Genomic DNA, 16,959 nt, shown 5'->3' on the forward strand with positions numbered 1-16,959 from the left:
AGACAAACATACAGAGACAGAGCAGCCGGCACACAGACTAACATAGAGCCTGGAGCCATGCCTCTTGCATGGATAACAAAGGTTACTGATGCATGACTGTTTCAGAGGTGAAAGCAAAAAAACACAAAAACAAAAGGTGAGGTGATGTAATAGTCCCTCCACAGAATCTGCTTTTCCCAGGAAGCTTCAAAGGGCATTAATTCACATGCCCCATGGACCCTCGCCAAAGAAAGAAAAAGCTGTGTTATAGAGTTCTCATGCATTCTTTCTCTTTATCTCAGCTTTTTAATGTCTTTAAGCTGTGATACCTGTTGTTCAGGCTCGATTTTCTTTCTGATTACGTTCTAGCTTCTGCACATTTTGCCCACACACGACCAAACATGCTGTTAGGACTGAAAAAATACTCTGAAATGGTCACCGGAGACCAGCTAACAAAAACAATGTGATGCACTCCTTTAAATCTTCAATCTGTTCATCTTTACGTCCTGTGAGCTTTTGTGTGTTTCTTGTGTAACGACTGTGTTTGTATGTGTGCGATGGCTCCAGTAAGCTGTTCTCTGAACATGTGAGGTGAGGGGGTTAAAGAAGCCACTGAAGTGCTATGAGTTGTATTGATCGGAAGTTCCCCCAGCGCATTGATTATAAGCCCTATGAAACCAGACAAGCAGCGGATTTAAGGCTTGCCTTCAGAGTAATATTGACAGGTGAATACTACCACTCTACTTCTGCTCGGCTTTGAAAGTCTGTTTGGTAAATGTTAGTTCTCACTGTCTCTGCTGAGGCGCTGCTGCTGTGGTACTCTAATTCAGCAGAGAACATTGTGTGACATCTGCGGCTTGCTCCAAGTTGGACCAGACGTGACAAATTGTGAACTATATAGACTTTTTTAAGAGTGTAGGATAATTGTACTCTGAATTTTAAAAAGACCGTCATAGCAAAGTCAATCTCAAATGTGTATTTTGTCTGTGCTGCGTGTTTTTAACGGTGTGTCTGTCTATTTTCTCCCTGCAGAGCTCCATGTATTCTCTGGCCCTGAAGTGTCTGATCAGTCTGTCCACAGTCATTCTGCTGGGTCTCATCATTGCCTACCACGCCCGGGAGGTTCAGGTAAAACACATGCAACAGCATTAACACACTGTGACACTAAGCTAGGCTAGCTTGGTGTGCTACATTTTGTAAGCTTTGGTAGCTAAGAGAACAGGGTTGATATTACTCTCATGTCTGTGAGAGAAGTATAAACCATATTCACATGGCGGCCATTTTTCTCTAACATTGCACTCAGGGTGGGAAGCTCATATGCAGTTATAATGGTTGATTGTTGTGTTCCTGTTTGCAAGTCCCATAAACGTAAGGGAATATGACAAATTGCTATCATTAGCTTCTTGAATGATCAGTAACTGAAAAGACAATGGATGGTGAACTGGAGATGGAGATCGGGCCATATTTCAAGTTGAAACAATGTATATGATAACTCGTTAGCCATCGTTGCATGTTACACAATAACGTTAGCATTTAACCACTACTTAGCAGACAATACTGTATGGACAGCTAACGTTAGCATTTAACCACCTCTTAGCAAACAATACTGTATGGACAGCTAATGTTAGCAATTAACCAATTCTTAGCAAACAATACTGTATGGACAGCTAATGTTAGCAATTAACCAATTCTTAGCAAACAATACTGTATGGACAGCTAACGTTAGCATTTAACCACCTCTTAGCAAACAATACTGTATGGACAGCTAACGTTAGCATTTAACCACCTCTTAGCAAACAATACTGTATGGACAGCTAACGTTAGCATTTAACCACTTCTTAGCAAACAATACTGTATTGAAAGCTAACGTTAGCATTTAACCACTTCTTAGCAAACAATACTGTATGGACAGCTAACGCTAGCATTTAACCACCTCTTAGCAAACAACACTGTATGGACAGCTAACGTTAGCATTTAACCACTTCTTAGCTAACAATACTGTATGGACAGCTAACGTTAGCATTTAACCACTTCTTAGCTAACAATACTGCTTGGTAGGTACACAAAACCATAACAAAGGGGTAATTTCCTGGCTAACATTAATGTTAGCTAGTTATCAGTATGGTGCTAGCTAATAATATTGTTTGCTAAGAATTGGTTGAATGATGAGGTCACCTGCTGGGACATAGCTGAAGGTAGCCGATAAGAAGCCTGTGATTCCCTGTGATTTAAATAATTCATAAACTCAAATACAGCACGACCACATTGTAACAACATTTGAGCTTCCCGTCTTGAGTGTGACGTCAGAGGAAAATGGCTGCTGTGTGAATACGGTCAAGTGAGCGAGAGGCATTAGCTTAGCTGGCCTGGCTCTGTCTGAACTTGTTTACCAAATTGGTTACCTTTACGTCTGAAAAGAGCTAAGCTAACCATCTGCTAAATGTAGCGTGATATCTAGTGGCGAGAAATGAGAGCAGCTTTCATCTAACTTTTGGCAAGAAAGCACATTTCTTTTTTCCTTCAGTGCCTTCGTTTTTTTGTTTAGGAGTGGTTTCCCTTCATATAAGCTGCGATACTGCTCTGGCCACAGCTTTCCACATTATGTTGTTTTCCCTCAGGCTTCTGAGACAGACCGAGGGACCCAGGTGTGTGTCTGCTCCAGCCAATTAATGACATTAATGACAGTCGCTGTGGGATCGACAAACCAGTCTGCGCGGCTTTGCATCGAGTGGATACACACCGAATTTTAAATACACACTCAGCCAGTAACAATCATGTCATTCAATAGATAAACACAAAACACACGTATACACACAAACCGTACAGGCGCACACAGCCTCAACCTCTTGCAAGGCAGAAACAATCAATCAGGAATGCTTTCATGCTTCAAAGTATCTGTTTTGCTGTTTGTCATTTTGCTAATATAATGGTACCACGGTCATTTAGCCGGGGTTTTCATCTGAAGCCATTTGCAATCGATGCACATTGACTATTTATGGGAGCCTTGCGGGATTTAGACCCAATGAGTGCCCCCACACCAGCTATTACTCCCACCAGCTAAACCACTGAGCAACACTCATCCATCTAACCACATATTAGTTTAATGCTGGGACTTTTTTTCATTACATCACAGCTTGGATATTGCTGGAAATGTCCATTAAAGTTCCAGCGAGTCTGTGATAGAGATTGTGATATATTCCGCTTTAAGGGGCCTACTCTCCGACTGTGGATCAATAACTAGATGGCCGTTGTTTATTCACTGTCATACGCACGGACTGATAGACTGGTAATCAGTCTGTAATAGGCAGCCGCTGTGTAAAAAGATTCACAGCCAGAAGGAGCAGATTCAGTGTTTGCACATGTGGCGCACGTGCATGCATGTGTTTGCGTATGTGGGAAGCATTCATTGTTAAAAGAACCCTCGTCTCCGCTCACAAGTTTGATGTCACATTCGCAAACGGAGTCAGTCATCCTCCCACACGCTGTGGCTGCCGCACGTGACAGGCACGCTAATGCCGACAGAGAAGAAAAGACGAGATTGAGAGTAGCTACAGTAAGGTCGACAGAGAGAGAGACGGAGAGAGAGAGATCAAATGGTCTTCTCTTAATCCCTTTGAGAAAAATTCCTTTTGATTTAATCAAGTTAGGGAGTGTGCTGTGGAGGTATCAGTGGAAATCGCAGCAGGGTGGGGGGAGACGATGAGGGTGTAAAACCTAAAATCACTCTTGATAATAACTTGGGTGAGGGTGGTGATAATTTAAATCAGCAGAGGGCTTTAAAGGATAATCCTGGTTTATTACAACTTCAGTTTTATAGTTGTAGTTTCGGCCTACATTTCTCGTGGTTAGGATAACGCTGTGCTTCATACATGTTGCTGAAATGTGGGGATACAGGGACATTACAGTCAGGTAATCACACATGAAATAGTTTCTTAAACTTGCAGTCATTTTCTTTTGTTACTTTGGAGCAGTGAAACAAGCACTAAACACAACATTGACATATCATTTTTTTAAGTTGGCATGAGCAAACTGCTGCTTGTTTGCACATCCTGCAGCGGTTACATAGCAACAGTAGCTTTCATTTGGAGTCCAATTCTGGCCACTTAGTTTAATAATTTATCTTTCTGAGCTCTGTTTTGGTCTCCACCAACTCCTCAGGGTAACATCTGGCTCATTAGCTGCTACATGCGACACTATGTTTATTAGCTTGTCCCTAACTGTGTCGATCTGCTGTTTGGTGCTGAGCAGGAAGTGAGAATTATTCAAAATAAAAGAGTTGCAGGCCAAAACCAAAAAACCAACTATACCACTTAACCTGTTCAGGGTCGCAGGAACCAGGACTTGAACCAGGAACCTTCTAGCTGTGAAGTGACAGTGCTAACTACTGCATGGCCTTTGGGGGGGAAAATGCAAGTGATAATTCTGTGAGGGTTCGTCAAGCAACATCTTTCATTTACAAAGTCTAGATCAGAGCCGCTTCTAGAAAGTAGTTTCAATCATTGCTTTATTTCCAAGAGTGAAGAAAATAGCACCTTCTTGTCTGTACATAGCTGGAGTCCGGAGGTGTTTAGCCTAGCTTAGCACGACCTGGGAAGACCCACAGAACCTGGAGCGAAGCAACTCAAAGATTGCCCCTGTTAATTTCTACGTGACTTGTGCAAGACCTTCTGTTGACATAAACTTCAGATGACAATTGTTAAAAAATTTTAACTTCCTGCGTTGGATGAATGTATGTGGAGGAGAAGATTTTAGGGATCCCTTTTCTCTGTGTTCCTTACCTCCAAGATAACAGGGACAAACAAAAACAAAGGGCTGCTTAGCACAAAGTCTCATACATTGATGGAAACATCAAAAGATGCTTATTTATTTGCTAACTAGCTACTAGCTACTGTAGCTTGTGAGCTCTTACATGCCCACAGCAGCAAACGAGGAGTTGAGGAGGCGGTTTTGTTTTGCTTGTTCTCTTCCAGTGGGTCCTCACTGTCAGACTGAAGCACCAGTAAACAACTAGTTTCTCTCTGTTCAAATTAAAAGAGGTTTTTTTTCATATTATCTAAAGCCTAAAAAAACAACAATTTGTGCTCGTCGATGAGTTACATGTAGATGTTCTTGATGAGTGCAGTGACTGTGCCTGTATAAGTGCCTTCATACACAGTATGTAGGCTACACCTGAAACCATACATGTTTCATTACATGCATGTTAGGTTTATTAGTCAGTACCTGCCTGCTGGCGCTCGGCCTGTTTGCATACATGAGCAGCATGTGAAGCGGCAGTTTGTCTCTGCTTTTTACTGTTGGAGAGTTCGAACACACACGACTGCACACCATAAGAAGTAATGCTTTGTGAAATGAAAGGCATTCTTCAATAAAGATCGTATTCTCAGATTGTAACACACTCTGCTCGGCGTGTAACAGGATATTACACACACACGTACAGGTACAGAATGCATAGATTTGCACTGAATTTTGAGGCGAAGTCACACACAGATCAGGACGATGTTATCGGATGCAGCAGGCATAAAAGCACCTTTCTCTCTCGCTCTTTCTCTTTCGCTGATATCCATTTCTCTCTCCCTCCTCGTGTCTTTTATCTCAAAGTACGTTTTGTTAACACCATCAGCGTGCTTCTCTTTTTCTTTCTTTTTTTTTCTCCCCCCCCGCTTATCAGATTAGATCTGTCTCCCTCCTCTCCTCTGGGCTTCAATTCAATTTTGTTGTCGAGTTTCACATCGTTTCTTCTTTCGCTCCTCTCCTCGCGTTCAACTTCTCACCTCTTTACCCTTCTCCTGTCGTACTTCAACGTTCGAACACATTTCTCGACCTCTAAAAACCCTTCCTTTTGCCTTTTATCTCACCCCCTGTCCTCCTCCGCCTCTCTCTCCATCCTCACTGTCTCTTCTAATCCGTCATGGGAAAGCCCGAAACCGTTTGTGCTCAGCATGAAATAAGAGAAAACAATCAATCTAGACTTTACTGCAAATCATCTGCAATCATCACAGATGATAAATTCCTCCCTTATTCACTGCCATAAAAGAAAAGTTCTTATTAACTAGTGACTATAATGAGCTTGTGGTGGAGGAGAGATAATTAAAGCATGCTGTAACCAACATGAACATGTAGCAGAGTTTGATTTGAAGCGAGAACATTGTAGTTACAGCTCTGCAGAGGCACGTCGACTCTTCCGGCTTTGTTTCTTTCATTTTAAATCTATCAACCGGGAAAGTTAAAATAAAAAATCAATAATTATGCTGTTTTTAAAAAAAAAAATTATTAGTTAGCAAAAAATGATCCCATTGCCAAATCCCCTGAATCCGTTTACAGTGAGATATTTGCTGTTAAAATACCCAAATGTTCGATTTTCACACTCCTCAGTCATGTTCCAATATTTTCCAGGATGGCCTCTGATTCTCGCCAAATTTCGTCAAGTCCGTCCTGTTCTCTCAGTTGTTCTCACACACTTGTTTGATCAACTAATCCAAAATATCCTCCTTTAACTTGTTCAGAGTAATGTCTCATTGACATAAATCATATTCATTGTACAAAAATGTCTACATTTGCTTGATTCAGATGACCGGTTAATTTACAAACTAATTCCTGCAGAAATAGATAACGTTTCATAATGGAAATTGTCTTCATTGATCGATTGATTGATTGATTCTTTAATGACCACACAGCCAGGCTGGTGGAATTTGTTTTCAGTACAGCTCCTTGTTACAGGTTCCAACATTAAACATTAAACATATAACATAGATATACATACAGACACATTTCACGCATAAGGGCCATGCTTAATCCTCAGCGTTCAGAGTTCAGAATGTTTATTGCAATGGGAATGAAACTGTTTTTGAAGCGGGAATGATACTATCTTTATCTAAACTTTATCTAAATTTACAGCTAACAGCTTCTCCATCCATCCGTTATCTACACACCGCTTGTCCTGTTCAGGGTCGCAGGGGGCTGGAGCCTATCCCAGCTGTCATTGGGCGAGAGGCAGAGAGTTACACCCTGGACTGATTGCCTGTCAATCACAGGGCTGACACACAGAGACAGACAACCTTTCTCGCTCACATTCACACCTACGGGCAATTTTAGAGTCACAAATGAATCTAACGAGCATGTCTTTGGACTGTGGGAGGAAGCCAGAACATTCACGGGGAGAACATGCAAACTCCACACAGAGAGGCCTCCTCCGCTTCCGGCTGCACAGGGATTTAAACCATGAACCTTCTTGCTGTGAGCCAACAGTGCAAACCAACATACAGCTGTTCCATTCCTTGCAAAAACAGTGATTATCATTCACAAATTCAAGTGCTTATGTATCCATGTCATACATATAACTGGAACGGTCCAGGACAAAGTTTAGAGTCTCTCTTCTCTTTGCTGCCATCTGTGGCGATCAGTGGTTATTGCACGTGTGTTTTGCATGTGTGAGATCCAGTACCCTCATGTATCGACTATTTTCTTCTGCATGTCAATCTTCTTTCTCATTAGTTTTATCATCTGCAGATGTTTATTTCCTGATAATTGGCAACTCATCAGAAAGCAGAGAAACCACTTACCTCTTCTCTCTCTGACGGACCGAACACTGCCAGATGATGGGCACTGCTTGTGATTTTTCACAGAGACGTCAGCTCAACACCCACTTTGTGAAACCAAATCAGTTGACAGACATTTACTGAACTAAAAATCTTCCAGATTATAACTTAAAAGCCGAATAAGCTGAGTTTCTGCGTGCTGCTTTCTTCCGCACAGCAGTAACACTGAGCTGTTCTTTGTCCTGATTATGTTCTGCACCGTGGTAAAAATGTGCAGCGTTCAAGTACCCGCTCAGGTGGTTCCTGGTGTGTCATGTCTGGTACTTTCAGCTCTGCTGTGCAATTTGCATAAAAGCACCAGATTGGATCGCGAGTGGCCATCAAACCCTGCTGGGTCCTGCTCCGAGAAAAACTTCTGACATTTTATCTTCAACCAGTCTGGATTGATTTCAGCCCTCAACAGAACAGTCTGTTCATACAGAGGTACAGATGTACTTCTGCACGTATGTAGTGTAGTGGTGCATGAAGCCTCATCAGGTTTTTACTTATTTTAAGGTTTCTTTATGAACTAATCATTTGCAAACTTATACATTTCCTTATAGGCGGAGTTTTGTTTAAAGAAACACGACTTGTACATTATTTCTTGCAGTCTTTTTCTGAAATGAAGAGCGGCTTTGCTTGCAATTACTTTTAAAATGCTGTCATCTACGGTGGCCCTGAAAGGCCATCACACAACAGCATTTCAGAAAACAAAACAGTATCCAAAATCAACATCTTGCAAAACACACTTCATAAAACTCAAAGGTTTAATGCAAAGGTTCAACCTTTGAATCACCCTGACCTGGACGACAGAGAACCTTCACTGACACTTCATAAAACCATACTGCGTTTCCCCTAACCCAATGAAAGTCATGATGAAACAACACTCAGTCAATCTTCTTAAAACAAGGAAATATCACAAAACATGACGGCACACAAAAACATTTCAGAAAACAAAGGACACTTCAGTAGAGGAAAAGGTGGGACAACATGTCTTGTTTGTGATCAGTGTTGGTAACGTTACTTTTCAAAGTAACTTGTTACATTGCAAGATTATTGCCATAAAAAGTATATTGTCAGGGCAGCATGTAGCCTACTGTACGTCTACATTTGAGTGTACTGACTCTACCGTCGTTGCAGGGATGACACACACAATATAACCTTTATAGCTCACATTATGCTAACAATTTGACAGTGAACTGGGCAGAGGCATACAGTATTAGGCACAGCTGTTTCAGTGAAAACAACACGGGCTCTTAGCCACCACTAGTGTAGCGGAGCCGTGTTTAGCTAGCAGATGCTTCTTAAAGCAGAAGAAGCATCAATCTTAAATTTCACCATGATGTTGCTCTTGTCCCTTTCACCCAAAAATAAAAATAATGGTAATATTTCCATGAAGTAAATGCTGTCAACTCTTTAACTTACGCTGGTACGCAGCTACCTGCCAAGAAGTAGGAGAGAAACAGAAACTGTGCTTCAGGGACTTTCTCTTTGTGTGGCGACAAAAGGAAAAGGGAAATACTGCAATATTTTTTCAGTAACGTATTAATATAATAACAGATTGCAAAACTAACGCGTTACGTTCCTCATTGCAACAAAAAGATAATCCGAGTACTCTAACTGATTTCTTTGTAACGTGTCCCCAACACTGTTTGTGATTGGACAGAATCAAAGTCCTCATTATTCTGTTACTGCAGCAGAGGAGAGTTTCCCTAACTGATGCCTTGCATAGTGTACACATTGTCCTTTTACGGATGGGATTTCCATCCATCCATTCATCATCTATACCGCTTATCCTGTTCAGGGTCGCAGTGGGGCTGGAGCCTATCCCAGCTGTCATTGGGCGAGAGGCGGGGTACACCCTGGACTGATCGCCAGTCAATCACAGGGCTGACACACGGAGACAGACAACCTTTCACGCTCACATTGACACCTAATTATAGAGTCACCAAAGAACCTAACAAGCATGTCTTTGGACTGTGAGAGGAGGGATGCACGGGGAGAACATGCAAACTCCACACAGAAAGGCCCACTCCGTCCAAACTGTCCAAATTGTCCACTGTTACCGGATCGCTGAAGTTTTGCTGACATTGTCTGCTAGCACCACACTGTTTATCTTTGGATGTATTGTATATCTGCACTTCAGACACATCTTTCACCTCCTTCTCGCCTTGTCTCTTTTTTGATATTGGCTGCTATTACAGCCACTTTAGGAATCCACTTGCCAGGGTCTGTAGACACTGGTCAGGTTTTTGAACAAGAGTGAAAACCCAACGTGAACAAGCTGACATGGACTCAAATCAGTGTTGCTTATTGCTGTCATTCATCATTGTCCTTGATCGAGTGTTTCTTTGCACTTTTGTTCTTTACATTTGAGTCTAACCTTGCTTTTTGTGTCAATCACTGATTCTTTGTTTGTGTGTTGTTCTCTGTTATTGTGCAGATATAATAAGAATTTGAGCAGAGAAAGTTATCACCACAATGAACCCAGCAGACATGCTGAGAGCGCTGTGATTGACTGCTCAATCTGTATACCATTAGTCTGAATTGACTGATATTGGTCGGGAATAATGGAGGCGGAGGGTTGAATTATCACGGGTCTAAACACAGCTGTTATTATGAACCACAGTTTCAAAGTGGCCTTTTGGCTGATCAGAAGATTAATGATTCATAGGTTCAAAACCAGGCTGAATGTGTGCTTAAAAAATCTCTGAATATCTGCAGATGGAAGAGGCTTGCACCTCGTCTTTCATGTTGCGTTCAGGGACGTCCGTGCGTGTTCACGTATTTGAAGTTCTGGTCTGTTGTGTGACTCACTAATCCGCCTTCTGCTCTTTCATCACACACACGCACACTTTTACACACCCAGCAACAAGAAACAGAGCAGTCGAAGACGAGTGTTCATTTGAACCAATGACGGATGGACAACGCGTCTCCATCTGCTCCCATTGTACGAAATTGATGCCAAAATAGCCCCTGTGATAGGCGCTGCCATCTTGCAATGGTGACGTCATACGGAGCCAGAGTCTGCGCAGTAGAGATCGGCGAGTGAAGCAGCCGTAGCCACTTCCGCTAACCCAAACACACACTTAACTTACAGAAAAAACAGCAAGGATCCCGCACGCCGGCGTGTTTAACAGCAGAACAGCTTCTCTGTGTTGGTCTGAGGTTAACGTTCACAGGTATGGACACTTCAATGACTGTAGTGATTGTTTTAGTTATGTTTCCACTCGCGGATCGTCCTCCGCTCTGCTCACCCGGAACTGATCGGCTGCAGGAGCCGAATTTGTCAACAGAGCTGTCAATCATCATTTTGACAGCATCAAATAACTAATTTAAACTAAACTTGTCAGAAAAATGAACACTTGTACGTAAATCAGTATGATAATAACTAGCTATAATGACAGAAACCATGTTTGAGAAAAATGTATCGGGCGTGTATTTTGATTTTATAGTTTGACTCATGTCCCATCTGTTAACATGGAGGAGGCGGGCTTTATGACCTATACTGTAGCCAGTCAGCAGGGGGCGCTCGAAATGTTTTGGCTTCACTTTTAGGGAGCTGTCATGTCGTCCATCTTTTTATACAGTCTGTGATTTGAACTCGTAAACTTTCTAGAAATCCAGACTTGAAAGGCAAAAATTGAATTGTTTGGAATTAATCAAATAGACAGTGTGAGAAAGGGATGTTTCTGCAGTCCATTAGTGCACTTTAAGCATTAGAGAAGTGTGTTATTCGGTTACTTTCGGAGGATTTTAGAGGCAGTGCATTGATCGGGAAGACACCGGCTTGGCACTCACAGGCATTAGCATTAGCGTTAGCAAAATAAAACAGGCAGTCTTCTTTAAATCCCTGAGTCGTCTGATGCTTGGACAGTCCTTTTGTGATGCTCTTTGTTCTGCAGATTCTGCATAATGTACATCCGCCCTGGGAGGAGAGAATGAGAGCGCGGAAAACCACAGCTTCCTCCCAAGACGTAAAAGAAGCACTTCACTCACTATTTCCAAGAAATGTTAATTTATCAAATGCTATTTGTGTCTCGCCAGCCGCTGGCACTTTTTAGTAACCCAGTTTGTTTTTTCATATTTATTTTGAATGAAGGAGATTCCTGGTCTCAAGATGCCACTGGTGGAATCCTCTTTACTCTCTCCCAGTCGCTGTTTTTAGACTTTCTCGTGGCAACATCGCTCGCGCGCACACACACACCCAAACCGTGAACCCTTCCCTCATCTCGCACACTTTCCAACACTTCCTTTTCACTTCCACGGCGCCCTCTCTGCTTCCTCTCCTCTGTCGACTGTGTAAAAAAAGCGCCGCAGGGGGGTGTTCCCTCGGAGCAGTCATGCATATTCACGTATAAATTTGGGTGTGTGAGTTTGTGCTTGTGTGTGTTTGGCTCGCCCCACTTATTTTGTCTGCCTGTTCCAGGGATTTCCATGCTGCAGGACGCAGACATTTGTATGTAAAAGCATGTTAGTGTTCGCTCTGTAACCGTCTCAGCCTGTGACGAGGTCCGTCTCCGTCCCACTCTGACATTTTGTCTTTTCACCTCCTGCGGAAAAAGGCCGACTTGAGCCTGATTTCCCTGCCTCCACCTCTTTTTTCAGAGGCTGCATTCGACAGGCCCGTCTGATTGTGTGTGCATTTGCAAAATCCTCCCTGCACGTCTCGCTCGCTCGCTCAAACAGAGTCTGGCCAGCACTGTGTCTGGTTCCGTGATGAGAGACATCTGCAATCAGGGACTTAACGCGATTACAAAGGTAGGATGGCTGCGGGGACAGCGAGGGGTCGAGGCACACAGAGAGAGAGAGAGAGAGAGAGAGAGGGAGAGACGGGGCCGGCTGAAGGAGAGAGATGAGAGGTGACAAACTCCTCCAGCAGGTTGGGGGATGCTAGAGGTGGCGAGTGTCCTCTCAGACCTCACACCTTCACCTGTGAGAGGCGACCTCGCATCTTTTCGTGCTGTCATTTTCACACATTTCTCTCTTCTTCTGTTTTTTTCCCTCCCTGCTCCCCAGCTGGCCTGCAGTTTGTTTTTCCTCCCTTTTTCTGCCCTGCTTCTGTCCTGTCCGCTCTCCGTCGCTGTTCCTTGTCCCTGCCCTTTGCCCTGCGATGCCACATTTTGTTAAAATTAAGAGAGTAACAGAAGAGGGTTTATTTTTCATGCTCTTGTTCATTTCTCTCCCTTTGGGCTTGTGTTCTGTGTCCAACTTCATTTAGCTTTGCTGTTCTCTGACCTCCTGTTTTTTCTCTCCGGGATAGAGAGTCTCTTCTTCCTCTTCCCATCCTCCCTCCTCCCTCCGCCCCGGCCTGTGTAGGGGCACTGGCACTCACTCACTCCCATTGACAGATTACTTTCCTAATGGAATTTAATTATTTATCCCTTCCTCATGGCGATTTAGCCAGGAAAAGACCGACAGCAGGAGCGCGAGGGAGGACAGGGCAGAGAGGGAAGGAGAGAGAGAGGGGGGCGGAGGAGAAGAGGAAGAAGGGGAGAGGCGCTCATTTCCTCCTGTGGCAAGAAACTGGATCAGCTCGTTTTTGATTTGAGGAGATGTCATTCAGAGGGAGAAGGACGGGGAGTGAGGGGTGTGTGAAGGGAGAGAAAAAAAGTGAATGAAGACACACAGTTTGGTGCCTTACTCTCCGGCTGAAACAAGCACACACACAGAAACTTATTTTAGGACATTGCATTGACAGGAAGTACAGAACTACATGTTTCATCTTATGGAAAGCAGCTTCTCTGTCCACATATGGATGATTTTCTGCCCCTAAAGTGCGACTACACACACACACACCGAGCCTTTCCGTGTGTGTGTGTGCAGAGAACACGAGTGTCAGGCATCCTCTCTCTGCTTCCCTCCTTTTACCTCTTCACTCCCTGTCACACACACCTCTCCATCGTTCTCCTTCTTCTCTCCTCTCGCTCATCTCTCCCTGCGTTTCTCTCTTTTTTGACTCCCTCTTCCTCCTGCTCTCTCTCTCTCTCTCTCTCTCTCTCTCTCTCGCTGGGGATCCTAATTAAGCTTGGCTGCTCTTTGATGTTGTCGCCTTGGCAACAGTCACCATGACGAGGCTGGGTCTGCACACTCTCGCTCAAACTCGCTCAGGCATACACAAATACACACAAGTACAGTACACACACGCACGCATAAACACACGCGGGCTGAAATCATTAGAGAACAGCCAGCGTTTGACCCTCGCTTAGAACGATATCTTACAGAATGACTCAGGCGTGTGCGTAGGCCACACGTGTGTGTACACGTCGGCTACATGTGTGCACGCACGCTACAACAGCAGAAGAAGGGAAACACACACATCCTGCTGAGCTACATGTAGGTAATGATGAAGAGGAGCGTGTGTGTGTGTGTCTATCGGTGGTGGAGGGAGCTGTCGGCCTCCATCATGACAGTGACCACAGCGCGGCCGGCTGCCAGAGCTCGTTCTGACGTTTGACCTGTTGTTGTAGTTTTTTGTTGTCCTAAATAAATGTTTGTGTGGGATAAAAGCCCTCGAGATGAATCATGTGGTAAAGAGCTGTTGTTAGCAGCGGCTGTTCCTGCAGGCGGTGCAGGATCAGGTGAACTAAACAGGGGAGTTCCTCGTCTCTCGCTCTCTGTTTGAAGGCGCTGCTGGTGCTTCTCTCTCTTTAACCTTTAAGAACCTCATTGATTGCTCATAATTGAGCGCTAAATGTGTCTTTTATCTTAATAGATGAAAAAATATGCTCAATTTTACTGCTAAATTGCAAATTGCAACCTTTTTTTATTATCTGAATCATGTTGCCTGGAGAGAAAATGTTCAATTATGTGCGTTTCCTCTGGTTTTTGTGAAGCAGCATGTTGTGTTTACAGACAGGGAAAGATCTAGAAACAGGTTGATATATTAACAACACGAGAACACCCCCTTTAAAAGAAGACTATTAGAAATCAAAAGGCCGACTTTAGAGGGTTTTTTCGCAGTGTCCTCCTCTCCGTGACATTTCCCCGTTTCTATCTTTATCTCTTCATTTCCTCCGCACTTCATCCGTCTCTTTCCAACCGGCTTCCCCCTCCCAGTTCCTGTCAGCACCGTCTGGAGGAGGGTCCCTGTAATGAAACCTGCTCTTACCACTTCCTTATAACAACAGCTTTGGCGACAATATCAGGAGTAAATACAGCAATTACCAACACAAAACAACAACAACACACAGCGAGGGAAAACTGTAATCTGAGTCGCATTGTTTGGCTCGTGCTTCTTTTATAGAAAAATATTGTGTTTGTAAAAACCAGGAGGCTGTTTTTCTCAAGAGCCTCGGATGACGAGGCATCTTTGATGTCATTTCAGTAAGAGTTGTAGGTTATATGAAAATGAGCCAAGCCAAGTGGTGACTGAATAGATTGCTGATTAGATGGATGCTGTTTAACATCTCAGCAAAGAGACATTTACCCTAAATTGCTGCTGGTTCCTTTAATCATCCGCTCAGTCAGCTGCTGTGACGAGTGCCAGCAGAGATTCATGATCAAAAGTTTAAAGTAACTCCTTCCCTCTTTTAACTCTCCTCGTGTCCTTCCTGTCCCCGCAGCTGTTCGTCATCGACAACGGAGCGGACGACTGGCGCATAGCCATGACGATGGAGAGGGTTCTGCTCATCGCTCTGGAGCTGCTGGTGTCTGCGGTGCATCCGGTGCCCGGGGACTTTAAGTTTCAGTGGCGGGCGCGGCTGGCCTTCTCGTACGCGCCGTCGCAGGCCGAGGCCGACCTGGACATGGTGCTGAGCGTGCCGATGTTCCTGCGCCTCTACCTCATCGCCAGAGTCATGCTTCTGCACAGCAAACTCTTCACTGACGCCTCCTCCAGGAGTATAGGCGCCCTAAATAAGGTCAGAAGGGTTTTTTTTTTTCCTTGCAGGTGTGTGTACGTGCATTCAAGATTGTAGTGGTCAAAGCTTCAGACAGGAGGAGGTGAGGGAGTTATTAAGGTCAAGGGCTCTCTGCTCTGAATTAAATCTGTGTCTGCCCCGTCCCTTTCATTCCTCTATCCCTCTAACAATCCTCCGTCCTTCTACTCACCCTGTTTCTTTTCATCTCCTAGTTCAAATCCCCTTCCTATCCTTTTGTTAGGAGACTTAGACGTAAGCTTTGGTGGATCTCTCATAATACAATATGAGATGGGAGCGTGAAATGGGAACAAGAAATTGGGTACGGCTCAAATGGGCCATGAAAAGAAAGGACTCGTTCGAGATTGCAACACGAGTGCGGAGAAAATGTGTACAATAAATGATCGGCGCCAGGTTTGTAATGGCTCCAAACGATAAACATTATTGGAAAACCAGGAAGTGGAGATGTGCTGTGATGTAGGAAATATGCAAATCAGGAGGAGAGGAGGAGGAGGAGGAGAGCGTGAGGGATGAAGTAGATTTTGAGATGAGTAATTTAGCAGGTTGTGAGTGTATCAGCGATGGCACCACTCCGACCCTCCGGCTACAGTAACACAGAGGAGGTGAAGCTAACATCGAAGTGAAGCGCTAACATGACTACTCATTTTTCAGCTGCGTAACCCTTCCAGGGCTTAACCGCTGCTCTCGAATCATCCATCTGCCAGAAGTTGATGACAAATGAGCTACAGGAGCCAAAGAAGGCCAATTACTCAAAGACACTATGAAGCTTGACCCGTGTCAGAGGGCGAGCCCTGATCTCGACTCCAATTACAGCTGAGATTCTCCGAGTGTCGCCGCTATCAGGAGCTACTCAAAAGACTAATTAGTGAAACACCAAATCTGTGTGGGAAACATCCTGTTACAGGATGAGGATTCAGAGCTAAGCCTTGAAAAAATGTGTGTAAAATGTGTCATTTATCAGCTCTGCTATACTGAGTGTGTGTACTTTATGTGTGTGTGCGCGTTGCAGGTTCATTTTAACACACGATTTGTAATGAAAACCCTCATGACTATCTGCCCCGGGACGGTGCTGCTGGTCTTCAGCATCTCTCTGTGGATCATCGCGGCCTGGACCGTACGAGTGTGCGAGAGGTTAGTAACAAGGCTGTTTAAGTAGACATATTGACACGGCGGCCATTTTCCTCTGACGTCACACTCACTGTGGGAAGCTCAGATGTTGTTATAATGTTGCACTGCTGTGTTCCAGGTTGTATAAAGTCATATAAATTCAGGATATCTGATGAGTCACTTGTTTTACCGCTTCTCGATATACTTATTTTTCCACTCTGTTTTTACAAACATACTGTAGGTCCAAAATACACACATGCACAAACATGGACACGCGCCCCGAGCAGCGGGGGATTCGGTGCCTTGCTCAAGGACACCTCGACAGAGCCCAGGAAAGAAGCTAGCACCTCAAGCTCAGCCCAACTCCACGCTTGGTCCACCCCGGGACTTGAGCTGGCCACCCTCTGGTTCCCAAGCCA

The 16,959-nt window shown here is 44.1% G+C and overlaps 1 protein-coding gene across 1 annotated transcript in view; it reads left to right on the plus strand.

Moving 5' to 3' along the window:
- Positions 1–16,959, plus strand: part of kcnn3 (potassium intermediate/small conductance calcium-activated channel, subfamily N, member 3) — a 58,576-nt gene that overhangs the window by 17,110 nt on the left and 24,507 nt on the right. Inside the window, exons 3-5 of the mRNA XM_069656088.1 lie at positions 1,012–1,107; positions 15,119–15,415; positions 16,443–16,564. Of these exons, the coding sequence (XP_069512189.1) occupies positions 1,012–1,107; positions 15,119–15,415; positions 16,443–16,564 (515 nt within the window). The remainder of the gene's footprint in view (positions 1–1,011; positions 1,108–15,118; positions 15,416–16,442; positions 16,565–16,959) is intronic.

The sequence above is a fragment of the Semicossyphus pulcher genome, unplaced genomic scaffold (genome assembly GCF_022749685.1).
Source record: "Semicossyphus pulcher isolate SPU_LCO1_2020_fin unplaced genomic scaffold, fSemPul1.0.p SCAF_9, whole genome shotgun sequence".
NCBI classification, from domain to species: domain Eukaryota; kingdom Metazoa; phylum Chordata; class Actinopteri; order Labriformes; family Labridae; genus Semicossyphus; species Semicossyphus pulcher.